At 31.1% G+C, this 14,127-nt stretch overlaps 1 protein-coding gene across 3 annotated transcripts in view; it reads left to right on the plus strand.

The window, feature by feature from the left end:
• LOC140441591 (uncharacterized) overlaps window positions 1-14,127 on the plus strand; it is an 803,694-nt gene that overhangs the window by 721,120 nt on the left and 68,447 nt on the right. For all 3 annotated transcript variants that reach the window (XM_072532421.1, XM_072532420.1, XM_072532422.1), the window contains 3 exons: window positions 3,828-4,033; window positions 4,197-4,367; window positions 5,784-6,121. In XM_072532421.1, the coding sequence (XP_072388522.1) occupies window positions 3,828-4,033; window positions 4,197-4,367; window positions 5,784-6,121 (715 nt within the window). The remainder of the gene's footprint in view (window positions 1-3,827; window positions 4,034-4,196; window positions 4,368-5,783; window positions 6,122-14,127) is intronic.

The following is a 14,127-nucleotide window of genomic DNA, read 5'->3' on the forward strand; positions in this document are numbered from 1 at the left end:
GGGGGGATCGTTTCTGAAACGATACAGATCGGTGTAGAACTTTTCAATTGAGTTTGCTATATTAGATTTACTTACTTTTAGTTGTCTTTGTTAATTTTTATGGTTATTATGTTTTTCTTTCCTAGTTTCGGTTTGGTGCATTTTAAGCAAATTACCCCCCTAAAAAACAACTCAGAAATTAACTTAATACATTTTATGATTTGCGCCACGAGGTACACCAAATTAAAAAAAAACATAAGTTTTCGTTAATTAGAACCGGATATATTGCGACTTTTATAAATTTGAATTTATGAATTTAGTTTTTAAAATAGTAAAACCGCTTCGCTTTTAAACCCTTTATTTTTAGCGCATTATGGACGGCATTTTTAAAGGAATCGTTTTTAAATTTTATTGTCTAAACTTGAACTTTATTCTTAATAAACAAAACCCCGGTGGATTAACAAAAGGGGGCTAACAAGGTTTTTAAGGATCATAGGAGTTATTTTAATTGTTTATAAGCTTAAAATAACAGTATTTTTGCAAATTATTTCACAGTATTTAACATAAATGTTTTAATCATAAAATGATTTAATTTGATAAAATAAGCCTGTTCTTCGATTTGGTGCTTTCAGAATTCATGGCGACTTAATAGTTTACGCATAGTAACTTTGCGGATAAAACCTTTTTAAGATAAACAATTTTAATTTTGCAATAGCTAATTACTATTTTAATGGACATAAGCCACAATTAAATGTTAAAATAAGTTTATTGACATTTCAATCTCTACTTCGAAAATCGTTCTCAAAATACAAACATTATTAAATTCTAGATTTTATAGATTTTCTAGACGAATTAATAACCTGTCTTATAATTGAAACTTAGATGATGAATCACTTTAAGCTATATTAAATGTGAGAGATTTAGGCGTTCAATTATATTCTAAATTAAATTTCTTTAATCATTTTGAATATTTTAACAAGCTGGCTTTGGAAAACCTACTTTAGATGCTGCGGGACACCTTTTGCCTCTAAAGCTTGAACTACATCTTGATGAAGAAATTGTAAGATGGTTGCTGTATGTCCTCAAAGCAACAGAATCTCAAGAAAGGTGCCATTTTACTCTAGAGAAAATAATTAAAAAATTAGCAAGAGGTGCAACTATAACAAAAAGTGTACAATATTGGAATAAGCATAACAAGAATAAAGAAAATAGCTTCAGAACAATATTTGCAATAGCTATTCAAGTGAATTTTTATTTGTATCTAATTATTTGTATCTAATTATTTGTATCTATAACATTAATATTTGTATCTATAACAAACATATAGAACCAGTACAAAGATTCCAGTATCTTGGTTGCTGGATAACAAACGATCTTGACCACGAGGTCGAAATACGTGCTCGTATAGAATATGCTAGGTCCGCATTTTAACGAATGAAAAAATTCCTAATAAACTCTACGTTATCGTTGGATAATTTATTCCATATTACTATACCTAGTGGAAATATGGACTCTCGGAATTACAAGCATGAGGCGTATAGACTCCTTTGAGATGTGTGTTTTTCGGAGGATGCTGAAGATCTCTTGGACAGAGCACGTGACCAACAACGAGGTGCTAAGAAGAATGGGTACTGAGAGAGAACTCCTAAATATTGTAAAAAACAGAAAAACGAGTTATCTAGGACATATTTACTGAGGAGAAAAATATAACTTCCTACGACTTATAATGGAAGAGAAAGTGGAAGGAAGAAGAGGTCCAGGAAGAAAAAATGCTCCTGGTTAAAGAATGTAAGAGACTGGACAGGCATGGACACACATTAGATATTGAGAACAGCTCAAGATAGAGAGCAATTTGCTGTAGTTATAGCCAACCTTCAGTAATGGAGAAGGCACCTTAAGAAGAATTCAAGTTAAACTTCCTGAAATTTTTTTTAGCTGAATATTTTTATGATATTACCCTTATTCTTACTCCAATTCAAAGGTTTTTGTGCATTTTAAGAAATGTTACTAATAATTTGCAATAAATCGCTTTTTGAAAATATTTTGTTAAGCAACAAATTAACAGAAATAACTTTACAAATCGTAATTTTAAAGGATTTTCTATGTTTTTCCAGTAAAATGGTGTTATTTTTCCATGTAATTTGCCGATTTATGTTTAGTGTTTAAAATCAAATAGCAATATTACATTGTTATATACTATTCATTAGTAAAAAATTACGTTTAATCTTTTACATATTTTTATGACCAGATTTATTAAAAACAGTTGTTAGATAACTATATCAACGAGTGTCATGGGAAAATCGTTAGTTCTCTGGTCTAATTTTGGTATTTGTTTCCTTATCTTATAGCTACACTTGGAAACATTACCCACTTAAAGCCTCCGTGTAGTTTTATTACTAACTAAATACTTTTCCATTTCTAAGCATCTTAGGTACTCCTTTTCTGAATATATTCTTTCCTAAAGTCGTTGAAATTGTCACAATTATGATCAAATGTATTTCGTCACCGTTGGTTGTTTCTGTTGCCTATTTATTGGTCTCCAAAAACTTATTTAATCCATCTGTTTCTTTTGAATAAACATCCCAATGTTCACCATTTTAAATGTATCTATGTGAAATGCCACATCTTGAAATCTTACCCCTTTTTTCGATGTGTTTGTTGTCTTTCAGTTGACAGACGGGAAAACTTACATAACATTCTAAAACTCTAAAATTCGTTTAGGAATTCATTTCTGAACAGTCAGCAACTTACATTTTATATTATTCAAACTGTAATAATTATCCATTCGAAAGGATTTCGGCATGTTTCGTAACAGCGAAAGTAATTCGGTATTACTTATTGTACGAAACATTTCTTGTGTTGTAGTCCTAAGAAACTTTCCAATGCTACACTAATTTTCGACGTGCTAGTTAAATTATGATCGTTAGCGAGACTTTCTTCCGAGATAAGAGAATAGAAGTTCACAGAAATGCTTAAAGTTGTTAGTAGTTTTAGAAACTATTCGGTGGGAAGTTCAGTGGGAATATGAACAGTGGTAAAAATAATTTGGAAAACAAGCAACTTGATACATTTTCGGCCAAGTAATGAGCATATGAGTTTTTGAAGTTATATTTCTATACGCGCATTCGACGTTAGAAATTTTTACGGGAGTGAATTAGCAAAATCATTACATATGTAAGATATAGGTAAGAGAGAGACAGAAGATATATTTTCTTTCTCTTTCTCTATATATATATATACAAGGATTTCCACAGTTTTCACTGTATTCCTTCACTCAACTGTTTTCTCCAATTTTTCCTGTTTAGCCAGTCCCCTTCCTGTAGGTTTGTTCTACTCATTGCTTCGTCCACCTCATCTCTGAAAGATCTTCGGGGTCTGCCTCTCTTTCTTCTTCCTATCGGGCTCCACTCTGTTATTCTATTTATCCACCGATTTTGGTCTGCTCTTCTGACATGTCCGTACCAGGTTAACCTCTTCTGTTCGATGTAGTCTATTATGTCGGAGTTCATGCCCATTCTCCTCTTAATCTCCATGTTATTTATCCTATCTCTTCTTGTTACTCTGCAGCTTCTCCTTAGAAATTCCATCTCTGTTGCTCTTATTTTGTTTTTGGTTTTCTTATTTATTTTCCAATTTTCACACCCATAAGTGAGGATACTTCTTGTCATGGTATTATATATTCTCTCTCTTTCTCTCTCGAGAATAAAAATGTTATTTTTGTAAATATATTTAATATTTATTAATATTATTATTATTTTTCCATTCTGTTCAGATTTGTCTTAAGCCTCGTTAGGCATGTTAAATTATAAATTAAAACTTGTAAATATATCAAGCTTCTTTTGTTTCAGGGTTGGAAAGAGGGGATAGCTAAGGCGCAAACATTGTACGCACAAGCGAAAAAAATGGGCTACACAGCAGACGAAAGCATCGACACTGACTATAGCTTCGACTATAATTTGGAAAACGACTATAGCAATATTCAACTCATACCTCGGTCACCTTTAGCATCATCTTCTCGAGCCAGTCGAGTCTCCAGCCTAGCGCATAGTCATAGGTAAGTTTTAACTACAAATTATTATCATTATCAGATTTGTATACGTTAAAGTTATAACTGAAATAATTTGTAACACCTGGAGGCCATGGAAGATTATCTAATAATTAATATAAAAGAATATGAATTTTTTTAGCTGTCGTGTTAAATTAAATTCTTTTTGTAGTGGATCAGTTGAGATGAACGACCAATCATCGGTCGGTTCCGTCAATAATCAATCTAGAGCCGTCTCTGTCGAAAACGAGAACAGGACCGGCTCTCTGTCAAGCGACGAAGGAGTTCAACCGTTGCCCCCCGACAAAAGTCCTGTGTCGCAGAAAAATTCCTTTAAAAATAGGTACGTCAATAGGTAGCGTTTGAATTATATGAATTTTTTAGTATTAGTTAATTTTGTTTTTTCATTTTATTTAGTTAGTGCTCCTTAAAATAAACGGGATGTGGTATTCTGCGAGTGACCGAGGAGAGGAAGCATAGCTTTCTTATAGTCTAAGCAAGGAGCGATGGTTTTAATTTACTGAAATTTATTTAATTTAATTTTATTTTATTTTATTTCATTCTTTTCTATTTTATTTTATTTCAATTCTATTCGATAATCAATTCGATTATATAAACGATTCAATAATTAATTTTATAATCGATTCGATAATCAATTCTATAAAGGATTCGATAATCTATTCGATAATCGATTAAATAATCGATTCGATAATCGATTCGACACGATTTGATTCAATTATTGATTCGAGTTGGTTGATTCGATAATCAATTCGATTCGATTTGATTCGATAATCAATTCGATTCGATAATCGATTCGATTCGATAATTGATACGATAATCGATAATTGGATAATCGATTTAAAAATCGATTCCATTTGATTCGATAATAGATTCGATTCTATTTGGTAATCGATTTTATAATCGATTCGGTAATCAATTACATTCGATTCTATAATCGATTCAATTCGATAATCGAGTCAATAATCGATTTAATTCAATAGTTCGAATAATCGATTGGATTCGATAATCGATTCGATTTGATTCTATAATCGGTTAGATTCGATAATCGATTCGGTATTCGATTCGATAATTAATTCGATAATCGATTCGATAATAGGTTCAATTAAATTCGATATTTGATGCGATTCGATAAAATTACCACTTTGATTAGATTCGATGATCAATTGAATTCGATTATCGATTCGATTCGATTCGATTATCGTTTCGATTCGATAATAGACTTGATTCGATAATAGGTTCGATTCGATATTCGATTCGATTAGATAATTGATTCAATAATCAATTTGATAATCGATTCGATAATCGATTCGATACGATTTGATTCGAGAATCTATTCAATTCGATTCGATGATCGATTTGAATCGAAATTTTATTTGATTCCATTCTATATATTTGATTCGATTAGATTGTATTTCATTTTATTTTACTTTATAAAATATATAAAAACAAACTTATTTTAAATATAAATTTTAACTTATTCGAGCCAAACATAGTAAATTTTTATTTTATTTTATTAATAAACACGCATGGCATTGCTTTTAATACTCCATGTAGTGTGTGATCGCGAGTAGTGTGTGGCTGCGCGATGTGTCGTTACAGTCGTTAAAGTTTTTTGTGCCGATTTTATTTTTTTCACGCCTCAGTGCGATCCAGCGCTCCGTCCGTAGCCTGCGATAAGAAAGCTACGCTTCCAAAAAAAATTATCCGTACATTATCTTTATGTACTTATTCCTTTCAGACTCTTCCATAAGACCCCCAACACCCTCTCAGTCCAGCCATACGGCAGCCTCGGACAGAGCCTTCCGAACCTAACGTTAGGCTCGCCTAACTTGGGTAGCATGAGCCTCAACCTCAACCAAAACACGCTGTCAGTGCCCAGCGGGAAGAATGGAAGCCAATTGTTGAGCCCTACCCATCGGGGTATCTCTTATCCTCCCCCTTCTCCCACTAGGGGAAACCTACGAAGGAGCGTGGCGATATCCCAAAGCAAGAACCCGCCTCTGATAAAAACGAGGCAGATTTGTTCAGCATCTAGCGTCAGCCAGCAATTCGATTTTGATGTTCCAGTGATAGCAGGTGAGTTTTTATATTATTCATATATCATACAGTGTTTCTATTTTCTCAATACTTTCTTTTTCAACGGTTTATGTGAAAAGTCACATACACAAACATTACATATAAAGAAGGCTAATAATCAAATTCGTGGTTGCTTCTCAGTAACAAATAAAGCGAAAAATCCAAACTATTGCTTAAATTATGACGTAAATTAAAAGTTTTGTAATCCTAAAGAATTCGAAAGTTTTAAAAAATTTGCCGCATAAACGTTTCTTTGTTATACATTTTTGTGTCTATATAATAGTCAAAAAGTATCCAAACTCATTTTAATAACATAAAATCGGTTAATAAGGTGGGAATAGCTGTTTTTTTAAAGAGATTAAAAATTGAATTGATTGTCAAATGGACTTCAAAAATTATTCTAGCGAAGTCATTAGTCCAATGACTCTATCGTAGTGCCAAGATCAAAGTCAGTGAAAATATTAGGCAAATAAATAATGTATTTCTGCCAGTAAATTTACAGCTAAACACCGATTAATAGCATTGCTAAAATTAGATCTAAGTATCATGTACTAATTAAGAATAACAACCCTTAACTAAATGAGTAAAAAACAACACAAAAATTAATTGAAGTTTGTGAAAAACAACTGAAAGCAGTAAATTTTCAGATCGCAATTAAGATAGTTGCAAAGTGCATAAACTTAGATTTACTTTCAGATAACGGTTAACGGCTTCTGGCTGAAACTTCGAAATAAAAATGTTTCAAATTGTAGTCAATTCGTTAAATTCGGCTGACTCTCGGTTGAAATACGACGATTTCTGGACAATAAATTATTACTTATTGTTACTTTGTTGCAACATTCACTTCAATTATTTTTAAGTTCACAAGCGAATCGTAAAAAAATTAGCCCAAATTTCACGTAATTATATAATTTTTATGTACATTCAAATATATGAGAGTAACAGAATAAGGTAAAATCAAATTTTCGCATTTAAATATGACTCAAATTACATTCGAATTAACATTATCTACACTACACAGAGTGTGTTTTTAATACGACCTTGGTCTTTAATTCCATTATGGCACAATTTCAAGATCCAGGTTTGGATAATATGCCAAATTCTACAGTTTGATTAATATCTAAAATAAAAAAGGGGACGCCGCAAATATAGAAAACTACTGACCAATAAGCTTATTGTCACACCTTTACAAACTACTAACCCTAATAATAACAAATAGATTGGCAGCTAAGCTAGATGTATACCAACCAGTGGAGCAAGCAGGCTTTCGTAAGGGTTTCAGCACTATCGATCACTTGCAAACAATCTGGATAGTTATTGAAAAAACAATAGAGTGCAACATACCACTACATCTGGCATTTGTCGATTATCACAAAGCATTCGACAGTATCGAGAAATGGCTTTCTTAATAGCATTGGACGACGCCAGAGTAGATTCAAGATATGCTGCCCTCCTTAAGAATATATACGATGATGCTACTTTTCACGTAAAAATAGATGATGATCTGGAAACTATGAAAATAGACCTTGTCAAAGGTGTGCGACAAGGCGACACCATCTCACCCAAGTTATTTACTTTGGCATTAGAAAATGTCTTCAAAAAACTAAATTGGGCCGAAAAGGGATTAAAAATAGATGGAGTATATATTAACCATTTGCGTTTCGCAGACGACATAGTACTAATAAGCGCAAATATCCATGAACTAAAATCAATGCTACGATTTAAATCACAAATCGAATAAAATAGGATTAAAAATGAATCTCGACAAAACAAAGATATTAAGCAACAGCCTAGAAAACATCACGATAGATAACATCAATATAGAAAAGATAGAACAATATATATATATATATATATATATATATATATATATATATATATAGTTTGTTTCTTATATTTTAATTTTTGAACGTTAATTATATAACTAAATGTTACGTGTCGAAGATAGCTACAATCAACATTGTACCAACAAACAAATTTTTACTTGATGTTATTAAAATAAATCGCACTGCCATTAACCTCAATCAAGTAAGTATATAAACAACAGACTATTATTAAATTGTATTTTACCACGTTTTAAATAATTGTAGCTCTCATCTATAAATATAATGAACTGTTGAACAGAGTACACTTGGCTTTCAATCAGCTGTATACCCAATTAACCTCAACCCCTTTTTTCATCTACCAGTTCAGCTGTTATTTTAGAGGATATATATATATACATATATATATACATATATATATATATATATATATATATATATATATATATGTATATATATATATATATATATATATATATATATATATATATATATATATATATAGGACATGCAATAAAAAACGAAAAGGAAAATCAAACCCTAGAAATTAAAAAGGATACAATTGTCATTGACTGCTTTTGGTTAGTTGAGCTTCATTTTAAAGACAAAAAAATCCCAATACACTTAAAACGAAAAACCTATGACACTTGAATACTACCAGTTGCAACTTATGGATTGGAAACTATGGAAATAACAAGAAAAATGGCAGAACAATTAAGAGTAACTCAACTGGCCATGGAGAGGGCCATGTTAAATATAAGCCTCAGAGACAAAATTCCTAACACCGAAATACGTCGAAGAACTAAAGTAACCGATATCATGGAAAAAATAGCGACATTGAGATTACAATGGGTAGTACATGTAGCAAGACAAGACATTAACAGGTGGTCTTATAAAGTCACATTGCGGAGACCTCGAGAAACAAAAAGAAGCGTGGAAGACCCAAAAAGAGATGGATAGACGATATAACAGCTGTAGCTGGAAAGCAGTGGATGAGAATTGCAAAAAATAGAAAAGCGTAGAAGCAATTGAAGAAGGCCTATGTCCAACAATGGATAAATGAAGGCTGAAGAAGAAGAAGATTAATATCTACGTGGTAAAGCAATTTTTTAAATAGGACACCAGGTATATTTTATTATATTTAGATTTCTCTAATATTCTCTGTTCTTACAATATGAAGTTTCATGCTAGTATTTAACGATTTGTGACAATTTTTATTTCGATATCACTATGAAGTAAACACCTTGTATATAAAGAAAAAGTACATAAATAATTGTTGATCTTACATGATTAGGTAATCAAAACACATTATCACTACAAGACTTTCTAGCCCTGAATCCACTTCGTTCTTTCTCCTGGTAATTGCAATATTTTTTTTCTATAAGGCCCCTTTATTATCTTTCCATATAAACGTCTAGATGTAGTAGTTACTGAGATATCGCGATAATTATTGATGTCTTTCTTAGAGCTTTTTTTTTGTGTATTGAGGAGATGTATGCCACTTTCTGTGTTGGTTGGGAACGGAATGTCCATTTATACACATTAACACTTTTTGTGATCTAACGGTATAGTTTTTCGGTGTCACATTTGAGGAGTTTAGCATCTATTGGTTTAGAATCACTTGTTCTGCTATTTCTTAATGACATTACAGCTTTTTTAGGATATTTTGACATACTATTATTGATATTTTTTTCTGTTCTGTCTGTTGTTTTTGACTTTATAAATTTCCAGTTCTGTGTTTTTATTTTCCTATGTAGGTATTAATTTGGTATGTATGACATTTTTTATCCTACACATTTTTATCTGCTGTATCTGTTTTTCTCATGTCGTTTTTATTTTTCATATATTTGTGCATGTTTTCTTCTGATTTTGACCTAAGCCATTTCTTTTTTCGTTCGACCAGCAGTTCTATATCGTCTGTAGGCCATTCATTCTTGATTTTTTGTTTATATTTTGTACCCACTGCTTGTTTGGTTGTTTCATGTTTAAAGTTATTTCAAAATTTAATCCGAAGTTACCTTTTTATTTCCAGCTATTTTATAATATGTATATCAAGTTTGTTTATCAAAATCCTTTTTATATACTTTCTAGGTGTCTTTTTGTCTCAATAACGTATCTGTGATTTTTAATTTGTTCTCGATTCGAATTTGACTGTACTTTTTAATTGCCCTGTCTTTCGTTTTAGAACTCCATTTTTTAACTCTTCTCATATTGAAATGCAATCCTTAGGATACAAACTATTAAAATATGAACGCTGTAACTGTTTTCCTTCTCATAAACTCAGGTCCTCAATTTTCTATTGTTTATGGTCGATTTTTCGCGCTTTTCCATGTTATTTTTAGTATATTATTTTAGGTAATTAATTTTTTGCAAATATTTACTTAGGACGAATTTATTTTCAGCACACGAATAATGGGTTTGATAAAAAATCAATTACAAACAAATAATACACATTTTTAATACCGCCGTTCCCGAGTTTTCTATAAAAAAAAGGTAAAAGTTTTCCTTTCCCGAACTTCTAATGTCGAACTTTTTTCATAAACGCCGTTTTAATACGGCCCATTGAGGTACGAAAGAAAAATATCGGAACAAATGTATTCGTTTATATTTGGAAACTCTTAAAACTCTTTATTTACATTAAAAAGTTCGTTAAAATACTTCTAGATGAAACTTTCGGGCGCTTTTAAAAGAACAAGAAAAGTAATTTTCTTCCGACGATTCCCCGTTTGAACCACCGAAAATTTCATCAATGATGACGTTTTATAAATATGGTAAAGATATCACGAAGACTGTACAATCTGTTTCAATTTAAAAGTGGAAATGGGTTTTTTTTATGATGACATCAGGTGTCTACAAATTTTCAATTAGTTTCTACTGTTGATAATTAGTTAACGATAAAAAAATGAAAGAAAAGTCAATCAATAACATTTATTATCTCCGTTTGTTATCCTTTTCGAAACATATTTCATTGCAAAACATTTATCGTTGGCCAGTATTATTTGTTTTTTCTACTTACTATTCTTTTCAGCTTTGCATAGATTTGTTCCCTACTTTTGCATTCCCATCCTCGATTATTATTTTTATATCGTGTTTTGGCAGATGTTCACATTGTTCGTAAGTAATTTATCAACATTTCCTTGTTTCGAGCATATCTGTTAATTATACTCATATTATTTTTTAAAACGAAGCTTCTATATTGGCGTTGTATTACTATTTTTTCTACGGTAAAATGCTGAGGCGAGCGCCGCAAGAAGGCGTCGTCACAGGTAGCGTAATCGAGTAGCGGTTCTTGACATCGATTTACTACTCTCGATCAATAAGTTTCTAGTCACCATATACTTGCTCTAAGCAAGTTTAATAAATATTGAGTGAAAATAACTAAAAAAGTATAGACAATAAGTATTAATGGGAAGTAAAAAATTAAAATAATATTTGTCACTAAAAGATTCGATTTGTACCGTTTGTCAAAATGTAATAAAAATCATAAATCATCTGATTAATAACAACATTGAATCATCTGTTTTTTTATGCGAGTAATAATTCTCGTTTTAAAATAATTTTACATAAATACAATTTAATTATTTTTAAACATATTTAAACATAGTTTATATAATAATTAAATTTACTTTTGCATGACATTTATTTATATTTTATTATTAAGATTTGGTCTGCATTTGATAGGTTTGTCATAAGTAAATAACGTATGCATTTTAATGCGTCATTAGGTGATATTAGGAGAAAACATAATTTATTAAATTTGTTTAAAATATAAAAATTAATATCTAATAAAATTATTTTATTTAATTTTAAATAAATTATTTAAATTTAAAAAATACAGAAAATATAGTCTAAAGCTCCGCGCCAGTCTATAGTACCGACTACTGTTCCTTTTTTTTTTTTCTAAAGGCGCGTTTTCACTGGTCGATCTGGGTTGAACGATTTAGTTAGTCGATTAGACGAAAGTAGAAAGACTGTCTACTTTTGATGGGCGATTGTCGCCGAACCGATGTCGAACGACTATAATCGAATGTTTAAACACCTCTTCGAACGGAAACATAACGCGCCGAAAGCCGAGTAGAGTACTTCTAGCGTGTATAAAGTTGTTTTTAGTGCAACAAGCTGTAATTTTGGAAAAAAATGACTGAAAAATGGTCAGATGCAGACATGGCAAGATTTTTGGATGCTAATCAAAACTATGATGTATTATGGAATCCACAAACCGAGCTTTATCGCAATCTACAAGTGAGGCGAGCAGCATTGCAAGCAATTCTATAACACATAAATAAGCCCAATGTGTCTGAAAATGACAAAAAATAAAATAAAAAATATTATAACCACATACAATCGTGAATTGAGCAAAGTATTGAAATCACTAAAGAGTGGTTCTGGACGATACAAGGCTTCGAGAGACGCATAGCTGTCGCTAGTGGCTAGAAATCGAAGATCTAGTTGCAATTTTAGCCTTGCCGGTAATGCTTCACGCATATTTGTATCGTTTTTTTGAATTGTCTTAGCAGTGTTTTCCAAAAGTTTTTTAAAATAAGCATTATCCATTCTTATATGATTTCTGGATCTTCCACAACCATTTCTTGGAGCAGGCTTTGTGATGCATAATGGGTATTTTGTCTTAAAATCCAATGTCGGGTCCACCACCTTCGTTTTTTTCTTTTTATTTAATTTAGCTATTTTTTCAATTGCACAACCAATTAATTGCACTCCTACATTAATCATTTCACGTAACGCCACAATTTTTACCACAATTAATTCAACATTCATCGCCTGTCGTGTAAACCTTTTTGCTTTCCCCACAAATCGAATTATGGTTAAACGATCCAAATCGTTCAACCTAGACAGACCCGTGAAAACGCGCCTTAAGGACTAAAACCTGTTCCCAGGATCCAACACTTCCCTTCACTTTTAAACAGTGCCATTTCCTTGATTTATTTCTTCTTATTGGGACGAAATGTCTATTTAATATTTTTTATCCTATCAATAAGCTGTCTTAAAGCAGCTTTATTTATTAGGCCAGTAAAGAAAAAAACAGCTGAAATACAGGTTTGTGAATGTTCTAAAAGATATATGAGAGCTAGCTGATGACAAATCCTTGAAGACACCCAGATAATCTTGGTTTGTTTTTTATTAAACGATCACAAAAAGTGAGAAAACAATTTTTGCCTATAAATTTCTTATACATTTTGGAGAAAAATGGTTAAAAAAAATTGTAGATCTTAAAAGTCCTTTAATTGGCTAGATTCAAAAGTAAAATATATAAACAGTTGACCGACACAATTGCAAAAACTCTTATTTGTGCAGTAATTTATAAATGTTTGAAAGATATTTAAAAATAATAATTGTATTTGTATCAAATTATTTTAAAACGAGAAGTGAAAATAAAAATATAAACGGATGATTCATTATTCTTAGTAATTGGATGACATTTATGATCTTTAAATTATATCAATTGTTACCAATCAAATCTCTCATTAACAGATATATTTTTTTATTTTTGACTTCTTATTTAATATCTTCGTCTTCTTCGTTTTTTTTAAGATTGTATAATCATTTACCCAGTACATGTAAGGGTATGCTCGTCTTGCTCTAAGTAATGCACAACCAGAAATAAATTCTCAACGCTGCATCACTAAAAACTTGTTCTTTCACAAATAACATTAAACTTTAACAATTCTACCGAAAAAACATAGTAAAGAGCCTTTTTACAGACATTAACTAAAAAATTACTTTTTTATAAGGATGCTTAAGATAATTTTAAATAAACTTAATATTCTTTGCAGAAGCTAGCTTGGCGGCATGGCCGCCTTGGTATCCTTATGACGGCCAAGGCTTGAATCCCTTTTATTTAATGTCTGTATGCTAGGTATTTTTCATGCGGATTTTAATATAAACCTACTAGCCCAGGCTGGTTATGCAAAAATCATCGATTTCACTGCAAAAGTTTTCGCAGATATCTGAAGCTGTTAAGACATAGGTGGGGGTTACTAGATGATGAATATGTGAAAAAGTACTCGTATTTTTACCTTGCGTTTTTTTAAACAATAATTTATGGTTATACTTTGTTTTTTTGTCATGTAATTTCCCTTATATTTTACATAAACAATATTTATATAATTTTGTTATATCAAGTATATCTTTATTTTCCCGTTTTTTAAATTAAAATTGATAAAT

The sequence above is a fragment of the Diabrotica undecimpunctata genome, chromosome 5 (genome assembly GCF_040954645.1).
Source record: "Diabrotica undecimpunctata isolate CICGRU chromosome 5, icDiaUnde3, whole genome shotgun sequence".
In the NCBI taxonomy this organism is placed as follows: domain Eukaryota; kingdom Metazoa; phylum Arthropoda; class Insecta; order Coleoptera; family Chrysomelidae; genus Diabrotica; species Diabrotica undecimpunctata.